The sequence below is a fragment of the Eumetopias jubatus genome, unplaced genomic scaffold (genome assembly GCF_037043125.1).
Source record: "Eumetopias jubatus isolate StellerSeaLion01/CBP00866 unplaced genomic scaffold, mEumJub1_p1.0 scaffold_1, whole genome shotgun sequence".
Classification (NCBI taxonomy): Eukaryota; Metazoa; Chordata; class Mammalia; order Carnivora; family Otariidae; genus Eumetopias; species Eumetopias jubatus.
The window spans coordinates 107,133,097-107,148,296 of NW_028274807.1; the positions used below are offsets into that span (position 1 = coordinate 107,133,097).

The following is a 15,200-nucleotide window of genomic DNA, read 5'->3' on the forward strand; positions in this document are numbered from 1 at the left end:
TAAATGCTAAAAATTTCAATTAAACAGTTATTTCGTTTCCATAACACCAACCAGTACATTTGCCAAAATGTCTCCTTCTTCTATCCCTCCTGCTCTCTCCCCTCACCACAAGACTACTAGGATGATTGTTTAAATAGTGAAGGTACAGCCTAATAAAAGGCCTTATGGTTGTCCCCAGGTAGGTGTACTCTCAGTGGATTGTCTATATCAATGTAGTCCATCTGTCTGTGTGTCTAGTGTGCTACAAGCACCTGAAAGTCAAATTAATTGAGATATATACCCTTGCAATTACTTTTAACACAACAGAAAACCAAGCCAGTATTCTTTCACAAACTGCTCCAATAACCAAATGCATCTCCTTCCAGAGCATTTCAATCATGGTGCCAGAATAGACAATCATAGGATGGCAAAGCCCATGAAAGCTGGCTTTCCTAGGCAACATAGCCTAAATATGGGTGAAATAACCAACACTTGGCATGTTGACTCTTGGCAAAGTTCACCATATTCTAGCACTGTACATGGCAAGCCTTCATAACCATGTATCTCTTTATGCTTTAAGTCTTAAGAAAAGAGATTTTTTCTTCACCTTGCGGAAAGCATTTCTGGACTCCTTGTAGGTTCGGCTGAGGCTGCTTACAAGATCCATTATGAACCGCCAGGACATTAAATTTTGAAGATCTCTGTATAAAAAAACCCACCACCCAGCAACAGAAAAGATGAGGCTGTAAAGCTTCTAAAGAGTGATATTAAATGTAAATTTTGAGGACACAGACACTCTGACATACCTACCTGGCAGAATATTTGGTAAGAGTGAGCTTAAGTTTGGTTAAATATTCTGGAGCATAAACAACCACATCTTCCTCATTTGGAATATTAATATTCACAGTTGACATGATTTCATTTGTGAAATTTGACCAGCTGAATGGCTGGAAAAAAGCAGGCATAAAACATTCAGTAATTTTGGATTTCTCTTCTTGGTTCTAAGACTCAATTATGGTTATGGAGTCAGACATGGTTAAGGTGTCATTTGCATCACTCTATAATTATCACGATGGTCAGTGTGACATTTGTTTGGAATTTTTCCTCCATTGTTCCAATCAGTTTTTGAATAAAAATTAGTTCTGTAGCATGATTATTCAGATAGCAGCATTAAACCAACCATTTAAGAGCAAAAGCAAAGCCTCTAAGGATAGAGGATATACAGCTAGAAATTTAGCTCAGTGTCATCCATCTTGGTCTAACTCACACACACAAAAAAGAAATCTAGCTTTAAAAATAAAACTTCCTTGGTTTATGCAAAAATTTAAATGGGTATAAAGTGTTTATCTTTTAAAAGTGTATATAACAATCCATTCAAACACCATAATACACCTCAGTGGAGATCCTGCTATAAATGAAAGCATACTATTGTCATAGGAAAGGTACAGTAATGTTATAGATACAACATGAATGGTCCAATGAAGCCAAACAACACATTTGAAACTATCAATATTGGGTCTATAGGTGTGCAATTTTTACACTTTGGAGCTGCCAAAAGATGAAATCTTAGCTTTTATTCTCTAAAAGGGAATTGTGGTTATTCAACCACCAGTAGATATAAGAAAAAACCCATAGACATGGAGATTATGCAAATCTTGCTGAAATGCCATATTTCAGTGTTTGAGAAGTTTATACATTTGTAAGTATATAAATATACTGGTCACTTATTAAGTATTAAGTGCTATATGCTTTTCTTGATTCTCTTTGGTGGTTTGGACCATTCTTTCAAAATAGATTTATGAAGCCCTTATTATATTAAACAGTTCTATGTGACAAATTCCTAACAATAGGTCATGGCTTTACAAAGCCCCCCCTTTTTTTAATTGTAATTAGGGCCAAAGAGAATTCTATTACTGAATGTGATAGTTTGTAGATTTTTCTATCTTGCTTCACTTCCCAATCATGTGCATCAACTAATACACAAGAATACATACATAGTCCCCAAAAGAGATTACTGCATCCTAGCTAATGAATTACTACTATTTAAATGGAATTTAGGAGACAAATTTTTCTTATTTCTTGTGTTCTATTTCTCCATCATGGCTCTGAACATCTCGATAGATGGCCTTGATGAGAATATGGCAAGTTCTATAAATAAATTATCCTTTTTAGGAGTTAAAAAGAAATCTAGTGATTTTATTATTTGACTGTCCAAGTCCAGTGGCTATATAATGGTCTCTCAAAAGGATTTTCCATTTTAATGTTTTCCAAACCCTTTGCTACAACAGTTCCTAGTATCATTGCACAGCTGCCTTGAAAGGAATTTCACCTTTGAAGTTCACTTTAACTAAAGCAAATACAATGATTTCACATAGGTCTGTATTTTTCTTTTTCCAGTCTTATCATGAAGTCAAATGGTTGGTGTCATCTGAATTCATTTTGAAGTTCAATTTATTTCAATAAATAAGTAATCACTGAATTTTAACAAACTGTATTTCATTGTTATAGTTTTAGAAATGGCACAATAACAGAGAACACGAAACTTGCTACTTACCTTTCCACCGATCTCTAGTGAAAAGTTATTTTGGATCTGGGCTAATGTCATTTTGTTGTAAAGAAGCATGGGGTCATTTCGATCTTCAGGTTTAGTTGTAGCCTATGGATTTAATTTTTGATCATTATTTTAGAACTAAGAATACTTCAGAAAAACATAACTGTCTATGAGGGGAAAAGAAATATGGACTAGGCACAATATAATTTAAGTTCTGTTTTGTATACTTGTTTATGGTTAAAATAAATTCATATCAAGAAGAAAATTCAGGAGATTTTAAGTATATTCAGTAACAATCATCAAGATTTGGCTACTGTGTCAAGCATAAGATTCTTCAAAAATCTTTTTATGCTTTGACAACCACTGAACCCCCTAGGCAGTGTCCACAGTCCTCTTTCCTTCTAAGGGTCATGGTCAGCTCAGTTGTTTTTGTGATTGTTTTATATAATAACTTTCTCAAATACAGTCATCTGCAATATATCTCTCAAATATTCTCTCCCACTTCCTCATTGCCACCATTCAGTATCCCAGTTAAAATCCAGACAAGAAAAAAAAAGATCCACAATGACTTCTTCAAGAATTTAAAGCGAGAGAAAAAATTCCTAGTAAACAGCAGTTATCTGAGTAGAGTGCTAGCACCTTCTACTTTTGTGACTGTCCTCCTATCCTGCCTAACCAGTTTAGTATACTCTATACTCAACAGCATCCAGTTTGTTTGTTTGTTTGTTTGTTTGTTTATTTATTTATTTTTCACGGAATCAAAAAAGAAATACAATAACAACTCCCCAACTAGTGGCTGAAATAGGAAAAAGCAAGAGAGATGAAAGATGGAAGTTTAACATGGGAATTATTTCTCGGAGACAATGGCTCCAGTTTCCCCTTTAGGTCACTTATTTATTCACTATTTAAAAAATCATTTATTGAACATCTGAACGGAATAATAAGCTGGATAATGCCAGAGATGCACAGGTGATTCAAAGAAGACTAAGACCTCACCCCAACCTGAGTCTAAGGAGAAAAAACATAGACACAAATCATTCTGAGGTAAGATATGACTATCAGAGAGCTAAGGCTGATCAAAGGAGAACATGGTCTGGGAAGGTGTAACGGCAGAAACCCAAGGCAATACACTGTTCTCCTCTAACAATTCCGTTTTCGGCACAGAACCACATGTAACCCATCCAACTGCTATTCATCCAGAGGTGGCTTCAAGCAAAGTCTGGTTCTGATTGGAGATTTTGGGTGGCATGTAGCTCCAGGAAAGCCAAAATTGCCCTCAAAGATCTTTAGTCTTCAAGATTCTGATGGCAGTGGCAAGCACCTGGGGATTCAGGAGCACAGACTGTTGTTTGCAATGTCAGGGAGAGCCCTGTAGATTCTAGACTGAAACTGACAGTGGGTTAAATCAGTAACCTTGATGCTGCTTAGACAGAGTTCACTCCTTGAGACTGCAGACTCTGTTAGAGGAACCTCAGACAAGAAAGTGCCAATTCAGACTCCAAGCGTTCATCTGAAACTACAGGAAACTCAGGAAAACATCCGATGGCTTTGCTGTTCCTGTCAGATCCTCTGAGCCAGACTGACAGTCGGAACTCGGTCACACTGAGCCATCACGTGGCAATGTTCAGGGACTAATATTAAGCAGAGGGATAGTCAATCTCTGTGATCACCTTAAACTTTAAAACAAAGTAAAACTACACACATCAAAACTAAAACAACTTTGCTGAATAGTTAGCGATCACATGTGTCCTGAGTCTCAAGGACATCTCAACAACTGTTTGACTCCAAACAGTTAGGCTTTTGGTATAATCCACTTATAATTGTTAATTAAGTGTATCTAGTTTAATATTTGTCAAACTTAGTTATGTCTCCTTGATGTCAGGAACCCAGTTTACTACAAAATTCTAGTTTCAAAGGTCTTCTTAAAGTCAATGATTCATTACTGAGCTAGGCATTTTTACCAGTTGTTTAAAAAGTTGCCCTTTTTACCTTTATAATATGATAGACGAGAAAGAAAGAAAAGAGTGATACACTGGGGTGCTTGGGTGGTTCAGTCAGTTGAGCATCTGCTTTCGGCTCAGGCCATGATCCCAGGGTCCTGGGATCCAGCCCCACGGGGTTCCTGGCTCAGCGGGGAGTCTGCTTCTCCCTCAGCCTCTGCCCCCCTCCAGCTTGTGAACTCTCTCACTCACTCTCTCTCTCTCTCTCTCAAATAAAAAATAAAATCTTAAAAAAAAAAAAGAGTGGTAACATTATTCAATGAATGAGAGAAAATGTGTTTTACATTGGCAATTTCTTTTTCCAATTCCATAACTCTCTTCATTTCCAAAGAAAGCTGGTTTTCATCGATGGGCAGTCCTTTCTCCTTACGAATCAATCTGGCCACAGAAATCATAAAATCCACATATGCTGTACAAGCCTGGAAGAAATAAATAGCAATGAATTGCTGGAGAACATTCTAAATATTTATCATGGTAATTTAACTTAAAATTTATTTATTAATTTTTGGTAACACATAAAGCACAATAAAATAGAAGGCCTTTTCTAAATCCTGAAAGAAATGCCCTGCACAAATTCTTAGACAGTCATCATGTGTTTGAATTAGAGCAGAACAAAAAAGTATCACTTTGAAAGTACTAAGTAATTTATAACCATTTGGTTTGGGAGTTCTATAATTTTCCATTTTTAATCATTATTTTAAATTGCCTTGCTAAGAATACAGTTGCAGAAACATTTGATAAGCAATACCTAGTATTTTTTCTTAAATAATAATAAATTCCTTTCCTGAATTCCATTTCTCAAGTTTTCTCTGTTTATACATATCTTATATATCTTTTTAAACTGTTCATGAAGAGATGGCCACAGACTCACATAATATTATCAGGATATCTTTACATCTCTTCTGGCCAAGCAGTTGTTTTTTGTTTGTGTTTTGGGTTGTTGTGGGTTTTTTTTTTTGTTTTGTCTTATTTCTTTTTTTTTTTTTTTCTGTAAATGAGAGTGTGTTCTCATGAGGTCCACAAACCTGGGGGTTTTAGTTAATTCTATAGTTGACTCACATTAATACGTTAATGTAAAATTTCTAGATTTGGCTATTGGCTCTTTTCTAAGGGCTAAATTCTTTCCGTTTTATCTTCACATGCATTTTAACTTTGTGAGGTAAGCCATAAACTGGTTATATTATCAACCTTTTACAGAATATATAATTGCCTTATTCAAATTCAGAGTGGCATCAACAGCAGGAAATTGAATACCACTTTCGTAAATCTCAACCATTGCTATTCAGCCATTATTATCCATCAGCAATTAAAATAAATTATGGGGGAGCAAGACGGCAGAGGAGTAGGAGACCTAAATTTCGTCTGGTCTCAGGAATTCAGCTGGATAGGGATCAAACCATTCTGAACACCTACGAACTCAACAGGAGATTGAAGAAAAGAATAGTAACAACTCCAGGGCGCCTGGGTGGCTCAGTTGGTTAAGCGACTGCCTTCGGCTTAGGTTATGATCCTGGAGTCCCGGGATCGAGTCCTGCATCGGGCTCCCTGCTCAGCAGGGAGTCTGCTTCTCCCTCTGACCCTCTTCCCTCTCATGCTCTCTATCTCTCATTCTCTCTCTCTCAAATAAATAAATAAAATCTTTAAAAAAAAAAAAGAATAGTAACAACTCTGAACAGAAAAGCGACCACTTTCTGGAAGGTAGGATGTGTGGAGAAGTGAATCCGAGGCTATATTCGGGAGGATAGACGGCAGGGAGAGGGGGCCTCTGTTGGCCGCTTCTGGAAAGAGATAGAGCAGCAGAGCACAAAATCAGAACTTTAGAAATTGGCTCTGCTGAGGGACGTCGCTCCAGTGGCTAAGCAGGGGGTGGAAACCTCGCAGGACAGTGTGGTCTCAGGACCCTCGGGGTCACAGAAAGCCCGGGGGTGCCTGAGTGTGACAGAGCTCCCAGGTATCAGAGCGGGGAAGCCAGCTGCAGAGATGGAGCCGAGGCTCAGGCTCTCAGCTCAGGGTTGCCATAAACTGTGATCCACTGCGCGGTTGGGCCACTGCTCCTCCAGCAGGGACCCAATAAGTGGCAGATCCGGGGAGACTCCCCTTCCTCCCCTGGGAGGAGCGGCGCGGGAGCGCACCGCAGGGATCTGCTGGGTTTGGAGACTCCCTACGGGGTCGGGTGCCAGAGATAGCAACGCTCGGTCACAGGCCGGGTGAGCACGGAGTGCGGCCGGAGACCGGGGAGACGGGAGTGACTGCTTTTCTCTGGGGGCACACTGAGGAGCGGGGCCCCGAGTTCTCAGCTCCTCTGGGGCAGAGATTGGGAGGCCACCATTTTCACTCTCGTCCCCCAAAGCTGTACCGAGAGCTTGCAGGGAACAAAAGCTCCCGAGAGCAAACCCGAGCAGCTTGCTTAGCCCGGACAGGCAAGGGCGGGGCAATTCCGCCTCCAGCAAAGACATTTGGGAACCACGGCAACAGGCCCCTCCCCCAGAAAAATCAGCAAGAACAGCCAGCCAAGACCAAGTTTACCAATCTATGAGAACGGCAGAACTCCAGCGCTAGGGGAATACTGCACATGGAATTCATGGCTTTTTTACCATGATTCTTTAGTCTTTCAAAGTTAATTTTTTTAACTTTTTTTTTGAATTTTTCTTTTTCCCTTTTTCAACCAACATCTTATCAATCCCTTTTAAAAAAAACATTTTTATTTTTCATTTTTAGAGTCATATTCTATCCCTTCATAGTAGTTACCCTTATTTTTGATATATATATAAGTTGTTCTCTCTTTAAAATTTTGAGATACAGTTTCTTCTAACAGATCAAAATATACCCTAAATCTCTAGTGTATGGCTTTGTTCTAGTCTCCTGCCTGATCACATTCTCTCCCCCTTTTTCTTTCTTTCTTTTTTTTAAATCTTCTTTTTTTTTCAAACAACTTCTTATCTTATCAATTCCTTTTATAAAATTTTTTATAATTTTCATCTTTACAGTCGTATTCCATCCCTTCATCATATCAACTCTTATTTTGTACATATATAAGTCTTTCTTTCTTTAAAATTTTGGGAGGCACTTTCTTCTAACAGACCAAAATACCCCCAAAATCTAGTGTGTGGCACTGATCTATGCACCAGCCTGATCATATTTGATCATATTTGATCATATTGTTTTTTTTGTTTTGTTCTGTTTTTGTTTGTTTTTATCTTTTTCTTTTTTTTTCTCTCACTTTCTTTCCCCCTGGTTTCAGGTCTTTTCTGTTTTGTTTAGAGTACATTTTCTGTTATATACCCTGTTATATACTCTGTTATATATATACCCTATATAACCTCTTAGCATTTTGTTCTCTCATTCGTCTATTCTCCCCTGGACAAAATGACAAGATGGAAAAAAATCACCTCAACAAAAAGAACAAGAGGTAGTACTGTCTGCCAGGGACCTACTCAATACGGACATTAGTACGATGTCAGACCTAGAGTTCAGAATCATGATTTTAAAGATACTATCTGGGTTTGAAAAAAGCATGGAAGATATTAGAGAAACCCTTTCTGGAGAAATAAAAGAACTAAAATCTAACCAAGTCAAAATCAAAAAGGCTATTAATGAGGTGCGATAAAAAATGGGGGCACTAACTGCTAGGATAAATGAGGCAGAAGAAAGAATCAGCGATATAGAAGACCGAATGATGGAAAATAAAGAAGCTGAGAAAAAGAGAGATAAACAGCTACTGGATCACGAGGGCAGAATTCGAGAGATAAGCGATACCATAAGATGAAACAACATTAGAATAATTGGGATCCCAGAAGAAGAAAGAGAGGGGCAGAAGGTATATTGGAGCAAATTATAACAGAGAACTTCCCTAATGTGGGGAAGGAAATAGGCATCAAAATCCAGGAGGCACAGAGAACCCCTCTCCAAATCAATAAAAATAGGTCAATACCCTGACATCTAATAGTAAAACTTACGAGTCTCAGAGACAAAGAGAAAATCCTGAAAGCAGCTCGGGAGAAGAGATATGTAACATACAAGGGTAGAAACATTAGATTGGCAACAGACCTATCCACAGAGACCTGGCAGGCCAGAAAGGACTGGCATGATATATTCAGAGCACTAAACGAGAAAAATATGCAGCCAAGAATACTATATCCAGCTAGGCTGTCATTGAAAATAGAAGGAGAGATAAAAAGCTTCCAGGACAAACAAAAACTAAAGGAATTTGCAAACACGAAACCAGCCCTCCAGGAAATATTGAAAGGGGTCCTCTAAGCAAAGAGAGAGCCTAAAAGCAGCATAGACCAGAAAGGAACACAGACAATATACAGTAAGAGTCACCTTACAGGCAATACAATGGCACTAAATTCATACCTTTCAATAGTTACCCTGAATGTAAATGGGCTAAATGCCCCAATCAAAAGACACAGGCAATCAGACTGGATAAAAAAACAAGACCCATCAATATGCTGTCTGCAAGAGACTCATTTTAGACCCAAAGACACCCCCAGATTGAAAGTGAGGGGGTGGAATACAATTTACCATGCTAATGGACACCAAAAGAAAGCTGAGGTGGCAATCCTTATATCAGACAAATTAGATTTTAAACCAAAGACTGTAATAAGAGATGAGGAAGGACACTATATCCTACTTAAAGGGTCTATCCAACAAGAAGATCTAACAATTGTAAATATCTATGCCCCTAACATGGGAGCAGCCAATTAAGGCAATTAATTACAAAAGCAAAGAAACACATTGACAACAATACAATAATAGTGGGGGACTTTAACACCCCCCTCACTGAAATGGACAGATCATCTAAGCAAAAGATCAACAAGGAAATAAAGACTTTAAATGACACACTGGACCAAATGGACTTCACAGACATATTCAGAACATTCCATCCCAAAGCAACAGAATACACATTCTTCTCTAGTGCCCATGGAACATTCTCCAGAATTGATCACATCCTAGGTCACAAATCAGGTCTCAACTGGTACCAAAAGATTGGGATCATTCCCTGCATATTTTCAGACCACAATGCTTTGAAACTAGAACTCAATCACAAGAGGAAAGTCAGAAAGAACTCAAATACATGGAGGCTAAAGAGCATCCTACTAAAGAATGAATGGGTCAACCAGAAAATTAAAGAAGAATTAAAAAAATTCATGGAAACCAATGAAAATGAAAACACAACTGTTCAAAATCTTTGGGATGCAGCAAAGGCAGTCCTAAGAGGAAAGTATATAGCAATACAAGCCTTTCTCAAGAAACAAGAAAGGTCTCAAATACACAACCTAACCCTACACCTAAAGGAGCTAGAGAAAAAACAGCAAATAAAGCCTAACCCAGCAGGAGAAGAGAAATAATAAAGATCAGAGCAGAAATCGATGAAATAGAAACCAAAAGAACAGTAGAACAGATCAATGAAACAAGGAGCTGGTTCTTTGAAAGAATTAACAAGATTGATAAACCCCCGGCCAGTCTTATCAAAAGAAAAGAGAAATGGCCCAAATCAACAAAATCATGAATGAAAGAGGAGAGATCACAACCAACACCAAAGAAATACAAACAATTATAAGAACATATTATGAGCAACCATATGCCAGCAAATTAGATAACCTGGAAGAAATGGAGGTATTCCTAGAGATGTATAAACTACCAAAACTGAACCAGGAAGAAACAGAAAACCTGAACAGACCCATAACCACTAAGGAAATTGAAGCAGTCATCAAAAATCTCCCAACAAACAAAAGCCCAGGGCCAGACGGCTTCCCAGGGGAATTCTACCAAACATTTAAAGAAGAATTAATACCTATTCTTCTGAAACTGTTCCAAAAAATAAAAATGGAAGGAAACTTCCAAACTCGTTTTATGAGGCCACCATTACCTTGATCCCCAAACCAAAGACCCCATCAAAAAAGAGAATTACAGACCAATATCCTTGATGAACATGGATGCAAAAATTCTCACCAAAATACTAGCCGATAGGATCCAACAGTACATTAAAAGGATTATTCACCACGACCAAGTGGGATTTATCCCTGGGCTGCAAGGCTGGTTCAACATCCGCAAATCAATCAACGTGATACAATACAATAACAAAAGAAAGAACAAGAATCATATGATCCTCTCAATAGATGCAGAAAAAGCATTTGACAAAGTACAGCATCCTTTCTTGATCAAAACTCTTCAGAGTATAGGGATAGAGGGTACATACCTCAATATCATAAAAGTCATCTATGAAAAACCTACAGCAAATATCATTCTCAATGGGGAAAAACTGAGAGCTTTCCACCTGAGGTCAGGAATGCGGCAGGGATGTCCACTATCACCACTGCTATTCCACATAGTATTAGAAGTCCTAGCCACAGCAATCAGACAACAAAAAGAAATCAAAGGCATCCAAATCTGCAAAGAAGAAGTCAAACTCTCACTGTTTGCAGATGATATGATACTTTATGTGGAAAATCCAAAAGACTCCACCCCAAAACTGCTAGAACTCATACAGGAATTCAGTAAAGTGGCAGGATATAAAATCAATGCACAGGATATAAAATCGTATACACCAACAACAAGACAGAAGAAAGAGAAATAAAGGAGTCGATCCCATTTACAACTGCACCCAAAACCATAAGATGCCTAGGAATAAATCTAACCAAAAAGGCAAAGGATCTGTACTCAGAAAACTATAAAATACTCATGAAAGAAATTGAGGAAGATACAAAGAAATGGAAAAACGTTCCATGCTCATGGGTTGGAAGAACAAATACTGTGAAGATGTCAATGCTACCTAGAGCAATCTACACATTCAATGCAACCCCCATCAAAATACCATCCACTTTTTTCAAAGAAATGGAACAAATAATCCTAAAATTTGTATGGAACCAGAAGAGACCCCGAATAGCCAGAGGAATGCTGAAAAAGAAAAGCAAAGCTGGTGGCATCACAATTCCGGACTTCCAGTTCTATTACAAAGCTGTCATCATCAAGGCAGTATGGTACTGGCACAAAAACAGACACATAGATCAATGGAACAGAATAGAGAGCCCAGAAATGGACCCTCAACTCTACGGTCAACTAATCTTTGACAAAGCAGGAAAGAATGTTCAATGGAAAAAAGACAATCTCTTCAACAAATGGTGTTGGGAAAATGGGACAGCCACATGCAGAAGAATGAAACTGGACCATTTCTTTACACTACACACAAAAATAGACTCGAAATGGTTGAAAGACCTAAACGTGAGACAGGAGTCCATCAAAATCCTAAAGGAGAACACAGGCAGCAACCTCTTCGACCTCAGCCACAGCAACTTCTTCTTAGAAACATCGCCAAAGGCAAGGGAAGCAAAATGCACTATTGGGACTTCATCAAGATAAAAAGCTTTTGCACAGCAAAAGAAATAGTCAACAAAACCAAAAGACAACCGACAGAATGGGAGAAGATATTTGCAAATGACATATCAGATAAAGGGCTAGTATCCAAAATCTATAAAGAACTTATCAAACTCAACACCCAAAGAACAAATAATCCAATCAAGAAATGGGCAGAAAAAAAAAAAAAAAAGAAATGGGCAGAAGACATGAACAGACATTTTTCCAAAGAAGACATCCAAATGGCCAACAGACACATGAAAAAGTGCTCAACATCGCTTGGCATCAGGGAAATCCAAATCAAAGCCTCAATGAGATACCACCTCACACCCGTCAGAATGGCTAAAATTAACAAGTCAGGAAACAACAGACCTTGGCGGGGATGTGGAGAAAGGGGAACCCTCCTACACTGCTGGTGGGAATGCAAGCTGGTGCAATCACTCTGGAAAACAATATGGGGGTTCCTCAAAAAGTTAAAAATAGAGCTGCCATATGATCCAGCAATTGCATTACTGGGTATTTACCCCAAAGATACAAATGTAGGGATCCTAAGGGGTATGTGCACCCCGACGTTTATAGCAGCAATGTCCACAATAGCCAAACTCTGGAAAGAGCCAAGATGTCCATCGACAGATGAATGGATAAAGAAGATGTGGTATATATATACAATGGAATATTATGCAGCCATCAGAAGGAATGAGATCTTGCCATTTGCAACGACGTGGATGGAACTGGAGGGTGTGATGCTGAGCGAAATAAGTCAATCAGAGAAAGACATGAATCATATGACCTCACTGATATGAGGAATTCTTAATCTCAGTAAACAAATTGAGGGTTGCTCGAGTGTGGGGGGAGGGATGGGGTGGCTGGGTGATAGACATTGGGGAAGGTATGTGGTATGGTGAGCGCTGTGAATTGTGCAAGACTGTTGAATCACAGATCTGTACCTCCGAAACAAATAATGCAATATATGTTAAGAAAAAAAAAAAAAGAAGATAGCAGGAGGGGAAGAATGAAGGGGGAGAAATCGGAGGGGGAGACGAACCAGGAGAGATGATGGATTCTGAAAAACAAACTGAGGGTTCTGGGGGAGTGGGAGGATGGGTTAGCCTGGTGATGGGTATTGGGGAGGGCACGTTCTGCATGGAGCACTGGGTGTTATGCACAAAGAATGAATCATGGAACACTACATCAAAAACCAATGATGTAATGTATAGTGATTAACATAACAATAAAAAATTTAAAAAAATAAATTATGGTCTCACCTTGTTAAAATTTACTCAATATTCAAGTTCCCAGCATCAGCTTAATGACAGACAGAGAACCATGATTGGGGAAGTCATGCCACACAAGGGTGGGATTAACGGGTATTTCTATGCTCCTAATACTTATTCCTGGGGCAAATACAAAGGAAGGTTATATAGTGCTTAACACTTTGTAGTTTCAGGAGGGTTTTAAACCCCCTACTCATTCATTATCAGTGAAAGGGGCACACTTCTATTCACTGTGAGTAGGAAAGGTACATCTGAATTTACAGCTACTCATCAAGAGGATCAAACATAAAACTTACAGGGAAATAAGTATTTTATCAAGCAAGATGTATAGGTATTATCAGTTTGAAAATCAAGAGGACAGCTTAAGGTAATGTTTAGATACAGGCATTCCATGACCTTCAGTAAATGCTAAGTAAACTGTTCCCCAGGGAGAGGGTTTCCCTTTTTATAGATACCCTGTAATGCTGGGGTATCTAGCTAGCATCTCTATACATGGATCTGCTACTCATTTGAACAAACTATTTTCAGCTGTGGGCCTGTATTAAAACCTAATCACTAAGGTAACGGGGATGAAAGGATGTTTGTATGTGTATTCTCACCAAGTCCATTCTTTTCCTATTAAAAGGCAATCAGAATTCTTGTTTCACTTGGAAGTAAACAAATATGTCTGAGTTCATATCTCACGGGCCCAACTATTCCAAACTATAAGCATGCAATGTTTTGAATTAACTATATTTCAAATAATATGAATTCATCTGCATTCAGCAGGGAATTACTACTATGAAGGAAATGGTAATTTGAATTTTCCAATATCAGCCTGCTGAGATTTTTGTTCTTTTATTCTGTGGGATGCTTTTTTTGTTAATGAGGTAAGAAAGCAATAACAAGAATGGTCTCCTGTACTTCCTTGACTCTGCAAAGTGGTTCTACTCCAGTATCTTTATCTTTACAGATACATTTAAAGACTATAGAGCTTGGCAAAAGGCAAGCACAAGAACTTTGGATGGTGCTTCTAGTCTGCCAAGCAGGTGACGTTTCTCAGAAAACCGGAAGCATAGGATATCAGCAGGGTCTGGGATGCTGGACTCTTTAATACAGCTACATGGAATACACTACTTCCTCTAATAAGCTCCATTACCTGGCAACTATTCCAATGTGACTGATTATAACATGTGTCTTAGTATCTTGATTATCTTTCCTGGCTGCCAAATTTATCTAGTAGCTGTCAGAACCCAGGCTTACTCCTGCTGTTAAATCCTTTTTACAAAATATGATTCTCTACCCTAATGTTTTAATTTTCTTCCTTAAGATATTTTGTAGATATGTAATATGGCAAATGATAGTAATTGTCATGATTTGGGGAGAAAGTAATCAACATATATTTTAGCATTTAAATAGTAGGTTGGCTAGGATATTTTTAAAATTGAAATCCAGTGTTTCTATTTTGTCACTGAGAGAGCAATTAGTTACCAGGACAAGGTCAGAGCCAACTATCTTGACAATCATAAGGGAGTTTTTGTTGAAGCCTTCAAATGGCGAATCCTTTATGTGAAAAAGAATCCACCTAAATACCTGCATAGCCCTTCTTTTAAAAATAAGACATTGTAAATCCCAACTCCTATAATAGCAGGTTCAAAGATGATCATTGGTTTTACATGGTTTTATGGTAAAATCCATAATAGCAGTTTTGTGAGTTTTGAAATTACACGCTATCAACGAGATGATATTTACTAACACCCAAGACCATGAATTGTCACTCTAAGTAGAACAATCTTCATTTTGCAGGACCAAGCAATGGTATTTATAAATTGGCTCTGTTCAGAAATTGGGCTTCTGCTGCTTAGAAAAAAGCTGGTATTTGTTGGTTGCCAAAGAGAAAGACAGCAATGACATTTGACTATTGTCCTTTAAACTTTAGTATCTTTGTCTAGGAATAACAGCAAGACCCAGGGATGAACAGATAGCTTTCCAGTTAGATTGGCTGATATTTGGGTACTTTGGTATGACAACCACCTAAGGATGAGGAGTTTCACTTCCAAA

At 38.3% G+C, this 15,200-nt stretch overlaps 1 protein-coding gene across 1 annotated transcript in view; it reads right to left on the reverse strand.

Annotated features, from left to right (window-relative positions):
• Window positions 1–15,200, reverse strand: part of MME (membrane metalloendopeptidase) — a 104,578-nt gene that overhangs the window by 45,492 nt on the left and 43,886 nt on the right. The window contains exons 9-12 of the mRNA XM_028103129.2: window positions 4,815–4,949; window positions 2,534–2,635; window positions 790–926; window positions 587–680 (exon numbers count right to left, since the gene is read on the reverse strand). Of these exons, the coding sequence (XP_027958930.1) occupies window positions 587–680; window positions 790–926; window positions 2,534–2,635; window positions 4,815–4,949 (468 nt within the window). The remainder of the gene's footprint in view (window positions 1–586; window positions 681–789; window positions 927–2,533; window positions 2,636–4,814; window positions 4,950–15,200) is intronic.